The sequence below is a fragment of the Parastagonospora nodorum genome (genome assembly GCF_000146915.1).
Source record: "Parastagonospora nodorum SN15 chromosome Unknown scaffold_35, whole genome shotgun sequence".
Taxonomy (NCBI): Eukaryota; Fungi; Ascomycota; class Dothideomycetes; order Pleosporales; family Phaeosphaeriaceae; genus Parastagonospora; species Parastagonospora nodorum.
Window position 1 is genome coordinate 136,608 of NW_001884583.1, and position 13,467 is coordinate 150,074.

Consider the following 13,467-nt stretch of genomic DNA (forward strand, 5'->3'; position numbering starts at 1 on the left):
CAACTAGTCACCCCGGCGCAATTGTAGTGCCATGCCAAGCTGCGCATCCGCCGACCGCGTAGTCAACCGTTTCGACTTGTCCACATCTGTCTTCCTAAGATGTGGAGATCAAATGGCCATGATAGGCGGTGGCTAGACTCTTCGCGGGCATTGTTCTGGAGACTGCATAGCGGTTGTTGCTGTTCGACATGCAATGCAATATTGGCGCGTATGCGATATGCGCAATTGACCTTTTCAATCATCCTCAGCTGCTACATTCGATCTATCAAAATCTCTCTAGTCTCGGTACAAGGTTGGTCTATGGTGGGGCTGAAGAGAGGCGGAAATAAGCGATCGTGCCCATTACTCACAACGCTCTAGCCAGGTTGCGATGATGGACAATCAGGGTTTGAAGCAGATAGTCCGGCCCGAATCATCTCTACGGAGCAAGCCATGGACCATTGAAAGCAGGTAAATTGACTATATTGGGCGCCTAGAGACCCTGCCGAAGAGCAGATGACAAACTTTACCCTGAGACATCGGTCTTGGGGGCACAGCCTCTCGGGAACGCGTCGAAAAAAAGAGACGCGCCAGCTTCGAACTGACTGCTTTGGTCAATCGACGCGTCAGTCGATTGCAGTGCTGGAGCCGTGGGGAAAGTTTAATCATTTCTCATTTCATTGCGCAACTATCATTTCAATGAGTCTGATATTATCCCAAGTTAAAATGTCTAGAAACGGAACGCACAGACAATGCCAGAGCGCTGTTGACAAAGTGGAGGAGCCAGTGATGGCGTTTTCAAGTCCCCCCCGCATGGACACAAGTGGCGCGCGCTGCGGAAGGGATGTGAGATGTGGGTTGAGGTATGACGGCGGAGATCGAGCAGCACGGGCAGGCCCAGGGTGTCGAGCGCGCCCTTGTCCGGAGAGCGGGACGTCTTGTGGAACGGATCGTCAGCGCAGAGTCTGTGTGCACACGGAACGCAAAGGCAACGGCATGAATTCCTTGTCCTTTTGGACGGCCAAACCAGAGCGTAGGGACATGACCCCGGAAGAAGGGCAGCGCTTCAAGTTGCTCAGCTGTGATGGTTTGGCCCGCGGGTGGCGGGCGGGCTCAGAGTGCAAAAGGCGCTACGAGTGGTCGACGGCTAGCGAGTTCTGATAGGCAAATGTATTGCGCATCCAGAGTTCGCCGATCTGTACAGGCGTTTGCGACGGAATCACGGGAGATGGGAGCAGGACTCTTGCAGGCTTGTTGCAGGCAGCAAGATGGGTCGTCGGGCTGGGGCCGCTAGGCTATCCACAGCAATAAAGTCAAGCATCTTCATTCGGCTGCTGCGGCAAGCATGGTGCGGCCAGAAGAGGTTCTTACGGGTTTTGGGAGTCAGACGATACGGGCAGGCTGATGGAACGAGGATAGCAGATGCATGACGACGGCGGCCGCTTATGCAGAGCTGTCTTGGGCGCAGTGCAGCTCTAGGGCGCGGTAGAGCGTGATTCGACGGCAGCCTGCTGACACGGTCGCCTTGATCAATCAGCAGGCGGATGCTCCTGTGACTGGTGGAATGCAGGCAAACTGCTCGGTGAGGCCCATGTCGGCCGTGGCCATATCGGTGCAAACAAGGCCATGATAGGCAGCTCTGGTGACTAGGGCAGCAGTGAAGGGGCCTCGTTCTCGCAGCGAGGGCCGAAGCATGAGGCCGGACGCATTCGGGATCGTTGGAAGCTTGGCCTTGGTGGAGTAGCAAATATCGAGATCCGCGCTAAAGGGTGGCTATCTGATGGCCCTCATGCCGGTCATCATGCTGTTCCGCTTGGTGTGAGGTGCGGCTTGAGCGCGTCCTACTCGTAAAAGGCGGCCCAGGTCTGTGCTGCGCTTCGCGCCGCGGAGCCACTCGACAAGCACCTACTAGGCATAGAATACCATACGCAATACACAGTTAGCCGTCTGCTGTCCAGCTTCCAGACAAGCCTCTCGAAGCAGTCGTCATCGTATTCACCCATTTGCTCGCTAGCCGACGTCTTGCAGCTGCGCAGTCTCCGCCGTTAGCTCTGCCGTATTGCGAGCGGGCCGTCAGCTGGGTTTCTCATCGCTGAGTCTGAGATTCGCAAATACCATAGGCTAGCCTCCGCCGCCCGTGGTGTTGCATCGTTTCGTCTCGTTTCGTCTCTCCTCTGCGGACTCTCTCTGGTCCACGGTGAAGATAGCCGCGACAGCATCCACCACACAGGGCAATTATTATTCACTTTGCCAGCCATCCGCCCTCCGCCATCCGCCATCAGCCATCAGCCATCACTGCGCAGCTCCACGACGCTTCCACGGTTAGTACTCACCCTCCCATTTGCCCGCTCGTCTCCGGCGCCGGGTGCGTGCAGCACTCGCCCACTGCTGCAAGTCACCCAGGCGCTGCTTACGATACGGCGAGCGAACCCTTACAGGCGGGTAGCAGCAGCGTGCGCCGCCGCGTCGTGCAGCTGGGAGCTCGCCATTCACGTGGCGGCCTTTACTCGAGCCTCTGCTATTGCCATGGGCGTCCTGTCCTGTGCACACGCTGCCGCTTCTTTGCGCGCTCTCTTGCATTTCGACTTACTCTGTTAGCCCTATATTTGCAGCATCCGATCGTGCCCGTCCGCGATTCGTCGTTGCACGCCCACGCACGCAGATCCCGCCGTCCTGTGATCGTGCTACGAGGCCGCCGGCCTTGCATCATCGCCATCGCAGCCTGTCTTCGCGTCGCCTCCGAGCCCTGTCCTGCGACTGGCCTTTGTTTGACGTCTGCCGCTATTGCTGCTGCTGCTGCTGTTTGGAGTCGCTTCCCCCGAACTGCGGTTTGACGTTCGCTCTTGGGCCGACGGCTAGTTCTCCAGTCCAAGAGTCCTGTTCGCTGCTTGGCCCCGCCCGCTGGAACTTCGGGATCTTGCAGCGCGCGCCCGTCGCAGCAGACACGACACCTGCCCTTTGCGACGACCGACGACCGACGACCGACCACCACCGCCTGCCACCACCGAATGCGCCTCCCGCCCCAGCCGTTCGCGAGTCGTACCTTCCCGCGCCCATTGGCTCCCATCTGAGCTGCTCAACCACACGACGCTCGCCGGACTGACCTGCGAGCTCGGCCGCTCCTGCGCCCCAAGGAATGTACTCTGTGCATGCGCATCCCGTCCAGACCATGTCCATGTCGAATGGAGGCATTGGGAACGGCATCATGGATCCATCAGGGACCATTGACCCGTCCGCCCTCAATGCAGCAGGTATGTCTAACTTCTCTTCGCTGTCCAATGTTTCTTCACGCGTCTGAGCGCTGCGCGCCCGTCGCACAACCACACCCATCAAGTAGCAGCCGCGACCCGTCGCCGCGACGGCGTTGCGCACGTGTTACACTCGCCGCGCGCGCCCGTTGATTTGTGATTTGTGATTGTGATGGCGATGGCGATGGCGATGCTAACTCGCCTTCCAGGCGTGCTTGTAGGCCCGTCGCAGCCCGCAGCACAGCAACCCTCGCGCGGGCTCAAGCGCAGTCGCTCGCCCGAGAACAGCTATGCAGACCTGCAGTACGGCGAAGATGGTACGTATATCGCGTCGCGGGACCCGGCAGACACGCTGACGGATGGCACAGAAGACGGCAAACCACGAAAGCGCGGGCGCCCACCAAAGGCCGCAAAGGGCGCGTACGCTGGCAGCCCCAACCGCTCGTCCCAGCCTCCGACGCCCTCGCATGGCGGCAACGCTCCCTCCGTGCAAACTCCCCAACTCCAGACCACCCCGCTGCCCCAAGGCTCGCCTCCGCGGGTGTCGCCATCCAACAAAGGCACTCCCACCAAACCCACAGTGATCAAGGCGCTGCCCACAGTGCGCGATCACACCACCGACCAGCTGAATCCCGAGGGCGACGAGTACATACCCCGCGAAATCGACGACGCTGGCGAACGCAAGGTCACACAGACTGGCCACCCGCTCGAAGGACGCGAATACCGCTGCCGGACCTTCTTCGTGCCGAATCGCGGCGATAAGCTGTTCATGCTCGCTACCGAGTGTGCACGCGTCCTAGGCTACCGTGATTCGTACCTGCTTTTCAACAAGAACCGTTCTCTATTCAAGATTATTGCTACGCAGGCCGAAAAGGACGATCTGATCCACCAGGAAATATTGCCGTATTCGTACCGTTCGCGGCAAATAGCCATCGTAACCGCCCGGTCCATGTTCCGCCAGTTTGGAAGCAGGCTGATAGTCAACGGACGAAGAGTGCGCGACGACTACTGGGAAAGCAAGGCCCGTAAGCAGGGATTCACAGAAGAAGACGCTGCTGGCGAGAAACGACCGGGTGCCGCGAAAGCAAGAGAAGCGGCGGCGGCGGAAGCCAACCACGCCAATACCATGACCTTTGCCCATACAGGCCCCTACACTGGCAACGCCCAGGACTATCTCGGCGGCGCTATTAACCCTCTACAACCGTTTGGAGGCCTCAACCCCGCACCGGGCAGCTTGCCTACAGTGGGCACGGACGCGTATGCTCAACGTAATACGACTGATCTGCAACCACGTGACTACAGTGGTGTCCAACGGCCTCGACATGAGATGGCCGGCGTGCCATATCAGGACATGACGAGGCCAACGCCATCCGGCGAGATTCTGAACGCCGCTGCCCAAACAGCAGAGGCCAACAAGCAGCTTGAGCAGCAGCGCAAGAGCCGCAAGGAATACCTGGACAACATGTGGACACGCCCACATGAGCCACCAGCGCAGACTAACCGCCCAGGGACTGCGGATGGTGACCAAGTACCCCAAGTCTCACAGGCTGTGCAATCGCCACGGGCAGCATCAACTAATGTGCCCATACCTGGCAACCAATATGGCATGGCTACACAGACACCACAGAGACCAGGGCAACAAATGCCGCCTCAGGCATACCGCCCACAGTCCATCCCACAGAACAACATGGTTCCATCGCCTATGGCCCAGCAGCACACACCAATGCGACCCGACCAGATGCACCGTCGCCCTCAAAGTATTGGTATGCCCCAAGGCATGGCACAACCAGGAATGGGACCGGGCGGAATGCTCCCTGGCCAGAATACCGGTCACGGATATCCTCCATCTCACATGTGGCAACAGGCTCCACAGCCATCACCACTGTCACAGCAGCATAGCATGCAGCAGTACGCACAGCGGCCTCCACAACAGTCACCTCTTCCCCAGCAATCACCTATGCACCCCTCTCCCCAGCTTCATCATGCTCAGAGCAGTGGCTCGATGCATGGCACACCAGTCCAACAGTATCAGACCATGGGTGCTATGGGGGATCCTGGATTCCAGAACATGGGCCAGCATCCTTACCAGCCTAGCCCGAGCCCTCACCAGTTCATGCAGCATCCCAGTACCGCCGGCCAGCAACCTGGCATGTCTGGCTGGGCTCCACAGCAAGCACCGCCGCAAGGATGGCAGTCCTACTAGAGATAGACTCGCCCCTTGTCAAATGCTCAAATGACTGCCTATCTCCACAGACTCTAGACCGGTCTAGAGAGACGGTACGCGACACGATCACAACGAGATAGCTGAGCCACGAGAAGGAACAACACGCACGCCGAGCAAAGGCTTGGAGAGCCCTGGATGGTACTGGTGTGCTTGAGCAAATTTCATTATTTCTTTGCATACACCGTTTCTTACGCATTGCATTCGTCCACCATTTGGTAGCCCGTTCACCCTATTATGCAATTGCATCGCACGGATACATGGTTATTTGCGTACTGTATTGATTGCATCGCATGGGTCTGCGGGACGGGATTGATGGTACTGCACTATGGGATCTTTTCTGCATCGCAAGTGGCGCCATCTTGGATCAGACTGTTTTACATCCTTTCCCTTCACATACTTTAGCTTTAGCTTCCCTTGTTGGTTTCTCCCATTCATTCCGTCTTCATCGGTGGATTGCCAATGTCTACTTTGCACAAGATTCCCCCTCATATTCCCCCTTTCGCTTTCTTCGAGGTTTATTTTTTCGGCTCGCGTCACACACTTGCATATTTGGTATTTGAGAAGGAGAACACATTTGGCCATGTGGATTGGACGGAGACTCGGGGACACATGCATAGGGTCGAGTTCCCTTGAGGGCACAGAGCTTTTTGGATTTTTTCTTTCCTTTTTAATATTAATATCAACTCGTTTCGCAACGTCAACATGTGTCCACTTTTACGATAACAACATGTTATGTAATGGTGCTGGAAGTTGCAGTGGCATGATTTCCGCACAAGAAGCACAAACACCTGCCTGTCTGCCTAAGCGACCACCATGCACCTCATCCCTTCGAGCCCAAAATTCGCGGAACACATGTGCACATCTGAAGCCCCAACGTCTCACCACTCCTGCACCCCAGACGTTGCGCACCTCCCGTGTCTGAGCGACAATGCACGTTCTTCTTTTGCGCCGATGCGGCCGGGGCTGCAGATCGTGCCGGCGGCTTTCAATAACGTCACGAACAAGGTTCAAGGGTTTGGGAGGAATTGTGCGGGTAAGACGCTTTGACGCCAGGTTGCTTTTGCGGGCGAGACAGTGGGTGTGATGGGTAAGCTGGTAGGCAGGCAGGCTGGGGCTCGCTAATCTGACAGGTGAGATGGTGGAGGAAATTACCCGGGTTTACCGGTCGGGTAGGAGTCATGCCGAGGTCTTTCCTACAACGAACAAGTCAACTTGGTGTTTTAGGAACGTACTCGCGAGCGACCGGGCCTTTTTTTTTTGTGTTGTGTTTGGCCCTGCTCTGGTCCATCTTAGTTCGGCACATTGTGTGTGAATCTACTGTAGTGTCGCCTTTGCAGAGGCTAAGAAACAAGCGATCAAACTGGGTCTCGTGTGACTTGTGACTTTCGGTTTCGGAGCACGCGAGAAAACGGGTTGGGGGGCGCTTTGCACACCGCTGCCGATGGTCGGGGAAAAAGAAAAAGGATAAAATCTTGGATGTTTCGCATAAGACTATTGAGGCGTTACATGTTCGCTTGGAATGGCGCCGGGAGGAGCTTGGGATTTTCTTGCCGTTGGGGTTACTTCGGCGTTTGACTGGTGGGATGCGTCAGAGAAGACGACAAACGGTGACTTGGTCAAATTCACTTCTCGCACCCTCAAGTCCGATTTTAGTCGAGCAAGTGTGCACATCGAGTAGAATCGTGGCTGAGCTCGTCGTCTAATGACTCGCATGCGCAATGGTTGGCTGGGACGCAGAGCCGCCATCAAATAGCGACATTTGGCGCGCCTCACAGATGGCAAACTATTCAAATGCACATGTGCACAATCACGGCAGGTCCGCCGTGGCGGATATACAGGGTAGTTTTGTAATCGAACATGGACAATTCGGGCCGTATCAGATAGGAAATATTTCGTTACACTAGACGACCCGGCCGTAGAAATGCCCTTGTTCACCGTATGTTCAGACGGAGCGCGCGAGCTTTTGGTGGCTTGGGGTATTTGACATTGACGGGAGCTAGGAACATATTGCACGGCACGGCACTTCATAGTTCACCGCTATGATTTAGTTTGATATGGCACACCGCTGGTTTGATGGATGGTGTTCGCAGCGTGTTTGCATGTTTTCCGGGGCAAGTGGTTTGCTGTGTTAATATCATGGTGGAGTTAGTGAGAAAGAGCTAGATTTGACCGGGAAGTTGTGGCGCGACCTGGTGATACGTCAAGAAGGATTTGCTAGTGAGGGTATGGCTGAGAGATTGCTAATAGTATATGGTCCATTCCGTTTGTTAAGAGGTGGTTTGTTCGACAGGTGGTGTGATCAGTTTCCGCCGTAGTTGCACGCCATGCAAAGGTTTCTGCAACTCAACTATTTCACCAGTGAATGCAGTGGGATTGGACTGAAACTTTGGATTGAATGATAACAGTTCTATGCCTAGAGAGCAAGAAACTTCATCAAGTCTGCTTCAGTTAGCATTCTGACATTTCTACGGCAGACATTTACTAGAGATATACGTTTCAAAGAAATGATTGGCATGCGCGTGGACTTTTTTTTACTGGTCAATCGTCTTGCATTTCTTATTGTCTATCATCACATCAGGGGACATATACGCGATAGTTTGATCTGCCTTACAAAGAGCTGGAGACCGCATTCACGTTCCTGGTTGGGGCACAACTTTCTAGGCTTCCCTGTCCATTTCTCATCGATGCCGCACTGTCAGTTTCTGGTTGATAGTATCGATAGACGCTTTTGCCCTTTACAAGTTTGAGACAGTCGAGGAGAGATGCAATGCCTTGTCCCATCGAATTTCGACATGTAGCTGGAATATGAAGTTTAAGGCACCCAAATGATCGCGTCGCTCCACGCTCACTAGAAGTGGGATTGTTCTGCACAATAAGTATTATTAGTTGAGTATCATGAACTCACTGTTATGGTTATGGCAAACAGAATTGTTTTCACGTTTAGGCGCCGCAAAATCGAGGCTGAACAACCCTGATCCTTAGCGTGCAGGTGGCTGACGGAACTGCCAGCTCATGAGCTTCAGCCTCACTCACACAGTTTTCCCCTCTTCAATCCTGCCCTCTATCTAAATCACCAGCCAGAAGCTATGGATCCGCTTAGTGCTCTGTCTATCGCATCAGCCGTAATCCAAATTGTCGACTTTTCCTCAAAGGTGATCGCTCGAACGAGAGAGGTTTATCAGTCAGCCGACGGCAGTATCGAGGAGATCACGCTTATCGAAGATGCGACTGCCAATTTAGACGATCTCATGAAGGACTTGATGTCGAAGACCGAAATTGAGGCCTTTACGAGGGGAGCGTTTGACCGAAAGACTCCAGATCAACAGCTCATACAGCTTGCGGAAGACAGCAACACTCTGGCCAACGAGCTGAACCAGACGCTCAAGGCCTGCAGGGTCAAGAAAGATGGGAGCCAGAGGGGCGCTTTGAGTCAAGGCCTACGCAGTGTGCTCGAGCAAAAAAGTCTGACTACACTCAAGCAGAAGCTCGATGAACTTCGGAAGCAGATCGACACGACACTGCTAATTACAATTCGGTAGGCCTCCCATAGCTATACTTGCCACACGCATTTACATGGAAACATAGTCAGGGCATGACAAATGGATCTGTCCGAAAGAAACCACCGCCCAACGAAACAGCGGAGTTCACCGACCGGAAAGTAACATTTCTTGCTGCAGTTCGAGACCATGATTGGCAGCCTACGACACAGCATGATCTGGCCGCATTTTCCGACCGCCTCATATCCTCAATTGATATGGACATCGAGGAGCGGTTTCTCAATGCCATTTTGGGTCGTTTGTACTTCGCCGATATGTCTGATCGGCATAGCAGCATACCTCAAGCTCATCGCGAAACCTTTCAATGGATATACAAAAGCAGAGTTCATAAAGACAGTACGAACTGGGATAGTTTCGCCGATTGGCTGTCAGCGTCTGACGATAAAAATGTTTACTGGGTCACTGGCAAGCCGGGGTCCGGTAAAAGCACGCTCATGAAATTCATGTTTGACAACCCGAGCACATGGAATAGCCTGAAATCTTGGAGCCACAGTAAACCATTGACAAAGGCTGGCTTCTTTTTCTGGAACTCGGGGACAGTGATGCAAATGTCCCGCCAAGGTCTCATTCAGTCACTCCTCTACTCTTCATTGAAAGAAGATAACAATACTCTTTTGAATGTGTTCAAACAACGCTACCAACAATTCCTTGGTTTTGGGGGTGGGAGACAACCACTCGTGTGGTCCGAATTGCGGGAAGCCTTTGAGACCATGATCTCTGCACCGCTTACTCCACGGAATTTCTTCTTCATGATCGACGGGCTGGATGAGTTCGATGGCGATTCAAAAGAACTCATTGAGTTAGTTCTATCCATCGCCGATCACCCGCACGTAAAGATCTGCGTAGCGAGTCGGCCATGGTTAGTGTTTTCAGATGCATTCGCGGACCGACCAAGTCTTCGACTCGAAGACCTTACCCGGAACGATGTTCAAAATTACATCAAGTCCTTCTTTGCGAACAATCAGCATTATACTAGGCTTGCTAGGCTTGAGCCTACCGGTGCTTCCAGCCTCATAGATAGCATTGCAGAGAAGTCAGCGGGCGTATTTCTCTGGGTCTATCTTGTGGTTCGGTCGTTGCTGGATGGTCTTTCCAATGCAGATCGCTTATCAGACTTGGCTCGGAGACTCAACGCACTTCCTCCCGGCTTAGAAGAACTTTTCAGTAAGCTGCTGAGAAGTCTGGATGCGGACTACTTCACACACGCTTGTCAACTACTCCGTCTTGTTGCAGGAATGAACCGACCGCACTTGCTTTACTTGTATTTTGCTGACAATGAGGACGAGAACTCTACAATACAAGACGAGACGCGGAGTCTTTCCCCAGACGAAATTCTGAGTCGGCTGGAAACAATGGACCGGCGGCTAATGTCTCGATGCAAGGGCTTCCTCGAAGTAGATAATCGCTCAACACAACTTGATCAACCACTGTCAGAAGGTCAGTCAATACAAATTGATGTGATTCCCGACATTAATGCTCTACAGATTCGCGTGTTGGCTGGATCCACCGTACTGCAAAGGATTTTCTAACATCTGGTACTCTGTGGCAGACGGTACTGGAGGCCACAGGGCACGATGCATTTGACATTGAAAGACGCTGGGCTAATGCTTCCATGGGTATATTCAAGACTACTCCAGCATCATTGGACGAGAGATGGACGAATCTGAGGATATGCATTGACTACGCTATACTCGTAGAGTTTAGCCACAATGTTTGCCCTGTGGAGTACCTGAACGAACTTTGGCGCTCAACCGTACAAAGACGAATCTATGAGAGCGGCGGATCATCTCCGGATATTCCCTTGTCGCAGATTCGGAGTCCTCTTGATTTCGCGGTCCATTTCTGTTTGGTCAGTTACATCAACGCCATAGGCCCCATCGTCACTCGCGAAGAACTGACCCATGCCCGCAAAACGGAAAGAATGCCACGCGCATCAAGATTATATCTAGATCGCACAGACAGTGTTTCTCTCCTAGGTGCGGGATTTGAGTACATACGGGCACGTGAGAAGAGGGAGAGTGAGTCTCGAGCATATTATTCACTTCGAAGCCCTGCCAGACTAAAGGAAGCACTGAGAAAGATCGAGATCAGAGTCGGCACGATCGAGAAAGGGCGCAAAGAGGGCAGATGGGAAAGAACAAAGAAGAGACTATTCTAAAGGATAACTTTAAGGAGACTGTAGGTCATGGCGAAAGAGCTGGACCTCTCCCATTTGGGAGTAGAAGCAATAAAACCTTATACTGTGAACACGCGCAGTTCCGATGCTCACCATTGCAACAACGTTCTGCATAAATGTATGCGCGATCAGTCTCATTGAATGAGTTCTTGGAATTCAGATTCCACGCAATGATGTATATCTAATAATAGAAACAGGCCACCAACATGCCGCGTCTGCCTGGTCTTCCTGCCAGTGACATGGCTTGGTTCAATTTACACCGCCCTACCAATAGAATTAAAGCTCAGCTCTTTACTCGTTTGCCTTTCACAATTTAATATCTGCTCTACCACTTTACCGGTCATAGCGTTATTACCTATGGCATCTAAAGCGATATCCAGCAATTCTGACAACATCAGATCTTGTGGTGAGACAGTAATTGAGACACCGAAAGATCCAATGGCAGTTAAAAGGCGCGAACCACGCTCACAGCATCCTGGCTTTCTAGACTTGGTCGACGATATCCTTCATCTCATCTGCTCAGAACTGTATGCTGCATCACGCACATCCCTGTTGGCAATCGCCCAGGTGTCACGGTCTTTGAACATAATCGCAACGCTGTACATCTTCCGAAACATATTGCTATCACCTGGACTACAAGGGAGTCAAAAGCGAAAAGCATACGAGGTACTTCTGCAGCGATTAGAAGGGCAGACGGGTAGCAAGCTCCTGAACCATGTTCCGCATCTTCGTGTCGACGGATTTGACTCTGTAGCCAGTCTAGAAGCCATCTTGGAAAATTGCCAGAAAGTTCGGCCGTTTCGGTATGACTATTTATTTTCTCTGTTTCCACGCGCTCAACAATTCGCAGCTGGCATGCCTATACACAGATGCGTACTCGGATCTTACGTGTTCTGCAGAGGATATCGCCTGACGTGAGAATAATGGTCCGTCGCCATCAACAGACAAATGCAGAGGCTTACATAACCAGATTGGATCTACCTCTACTCGCGTGTCCCTAACTAGTTGAACAGAAGTATAAAATCATTGACGGCAAGGATTGCTCCTCGGACTTGAAGCAGCTTCTCAGTTTCCTGCAATTCGGCGCCCACTGCAAGTCACTGCGGATTGATCTCACGCAAGCCGGACAGAGTTTCGATAGAGATCCGTGGGAAGACGTCCAGTTTGCTCTTCCATCACTTGAGGATGTAACAACAATCTCGAAAGGACTTAGCGAGGATTCGTCGCGTTATGATCCGTCTTCTCTTATACGTCACATTGTGGATTGTGCGAATCTGAAGAGACTTGAAACACCACACTGGATTCCATTCTACTCATACAGCTCCCCTTGTCGCCATGAAAATTTCCGGAATCTACGGTATTTTCGGACGAATATAGGGGACAATGATGGTTTTGAAATATCCTACCTATGCTCCTTCTTAAAATCAGATGTACTGAAACTACATGGATTGTACATCGAGGATTGGCTCCCGAAATATGGCCCCAAAGAAGGTAGACAGTTATGGTCAGCAATTCAAAGACAGAGACACAGCTTAAGAGAACTATATCTGCCAAGTAGACATGGAAAACCACAGTATCCTCCCGTTCCTCTCTGGAGTTACTTAGACATCGAGTATATGGTGTCTTTAACGGAGGGATTCACGGCTCTCGAACGCTTAGGACTGGATATACCGCTTTCGCCCACGTTAGACTATGACAACCCAGTAAGAATTCCTACTTCCAAGTGACAATTTACTCTGATACAAACAGCTTGATGACGCCTCCATGTCTCTCCTCAAAAAGATGAATCTCAAAGCACTCGATCTCTACTTCTTCCTACCACAAGATCGCGACACAGTGTTCGCGCCAAAGCACTTCTCGAATACGCTTCCAAGGCCTGCTCTCGATGTCGACGGTACGTTCAAAGCCACATGTGCCATAGCAGAAACAATCTCAAACGCGCAACGACAACTTTTGCAGATATTGACTATGCACATATCCTGCGAAGGGTCGGGCTCACACGAGGCGAAGATACAATTGAGGAGACAAGACCGGGATGATGCTTCTTCTATAGGCGTTGAGAAGTATCGGGTGATTAAGAGATGCGAATGGAGGAAGTTTGATGAGTGCGATACTGACGATCTCAGGGTGTTTGACCTGGATTGCGAAGAGTGACTGTGGGAAGTACTCCTTGAACCACCTAAACCTATCTAGCCCACTGCAAACAAAAACTATTACCTCGCATTCGTTTTCCCAATATCCAAAATTATCGCGTACTCATTGGCCGGCTAAATACCACCCATC

At 52.4% G+C, this 13,467-nt stretch overlaps 6 protein-coding genes across 6 annotated transcripts; 3 read left to right on the forward strand and 3 right to left on the reverse strand.

Moving 5' to 3' along the window:
- Nucleotides 1-1,422: 1,422 nt before the first annotated feature.
- On the reverse strand, nt 1,423-1,587 carry SNOG_15023 (hypothetical protein; the record flags this gene model as incomplete). The annotated part of the gene is made up of 2 exons (XM_001805135.1): nt 1,423-1,503; nt 1,537-1,587. 2 exons carry the CDS (start codon nt 1,585-1,587, stop codon nt 1,423-1,425), a joined length of 132 nt encoding a protein of 43 aa, XP_001805187.1.
- Nucleotides 1,588-2,257: 670 nt separating this feature from the next.
- Nucleotides 2,258-2,559, reverse strand: SNOG_15024 (hypothetical protein; the record flags this gene model as incomplete). Its single annotated transcript, XM_001805136.1, has 2 exons — nt 2,258-2,292; nt 2,313-2,559. The coding sequence occupies 2 exons, from the start codon at nt 2,557-2,559 to the stop codon at nt 2,258-2,260; spliced, it is 282 nt and encodes a 93-aa protein (XP_001805188.1).
- Nucleotides 2,560-2,760: 201 nt separating this feature from the next.
- On the reverse strand, nt 2,761-3,183 carry SNOG_15025 (hypothetical protein; the record flags this gene model as incomplete). The annotated part of the gene is made up of 1 exon (XM_001805137.1): nt 2,761-3,183. One exon carries the CDS (start codon nt 3,181-3,183, stop codon nt 2,761-2,763), a length of 423 nt encoding a protein of 140 aa, XP_001805189.1.
- On the forward strand, nt 3,116-5,430 carry SNOG_15026 (hypothetical protein; the record flags this gene model as incomplete). The annotated part of the gene is made up of 3 exons (XM_001805138.1): nt 3,116-3,230; nt 3,437-5,135; nt 5,223-5,430. 3 exons carry the CDS (start codon nt 3,116-3,118, stop codon nt 5,428-5,430), a joined length of 2,022 nt encoding a protein of 673 aa, XP_001805190.1.
- A 3,107-nt stretch (nt 5,431-8,537) lies between these two features.
- SNOG_15027 (hypothetical protein) lies at nt 8,538-8,990 on the forward strand (the record flags this gene model as incomplete). The annotated part of the gene is made up of 1 exon (XM_001805139.1): nt 8,538-8,990. One exon carries the CDS (start codon nt 8,538-8,540, stop codon nt 8,988-8,990), a length of 453 nt encoding a protein of 150 aa, XP_001805191.1.
- A 3,958-nt stretch (nt 8,991-12,948) lies between these two features.
- SNOG_15028 (hypothetical protein) lies at nt 12,949-13,223 on the forward strand (the record flags this gene model as incomplete). Its single annotated transcript, XM_001805140.1, has 2 exons — nt 12,949-13,078; nt 13,144-13,223. The coding sequence occupies 2 exons, from the start codon at nt 12,949-12,951 to the stop codon at nt 13,221-13,223; spliced, it is 210 nt and encodes a 69-aa protein (XP_001805192.1).
- Nucleotides 13,224-13,467: the final 244 nt, after the last annotated feature.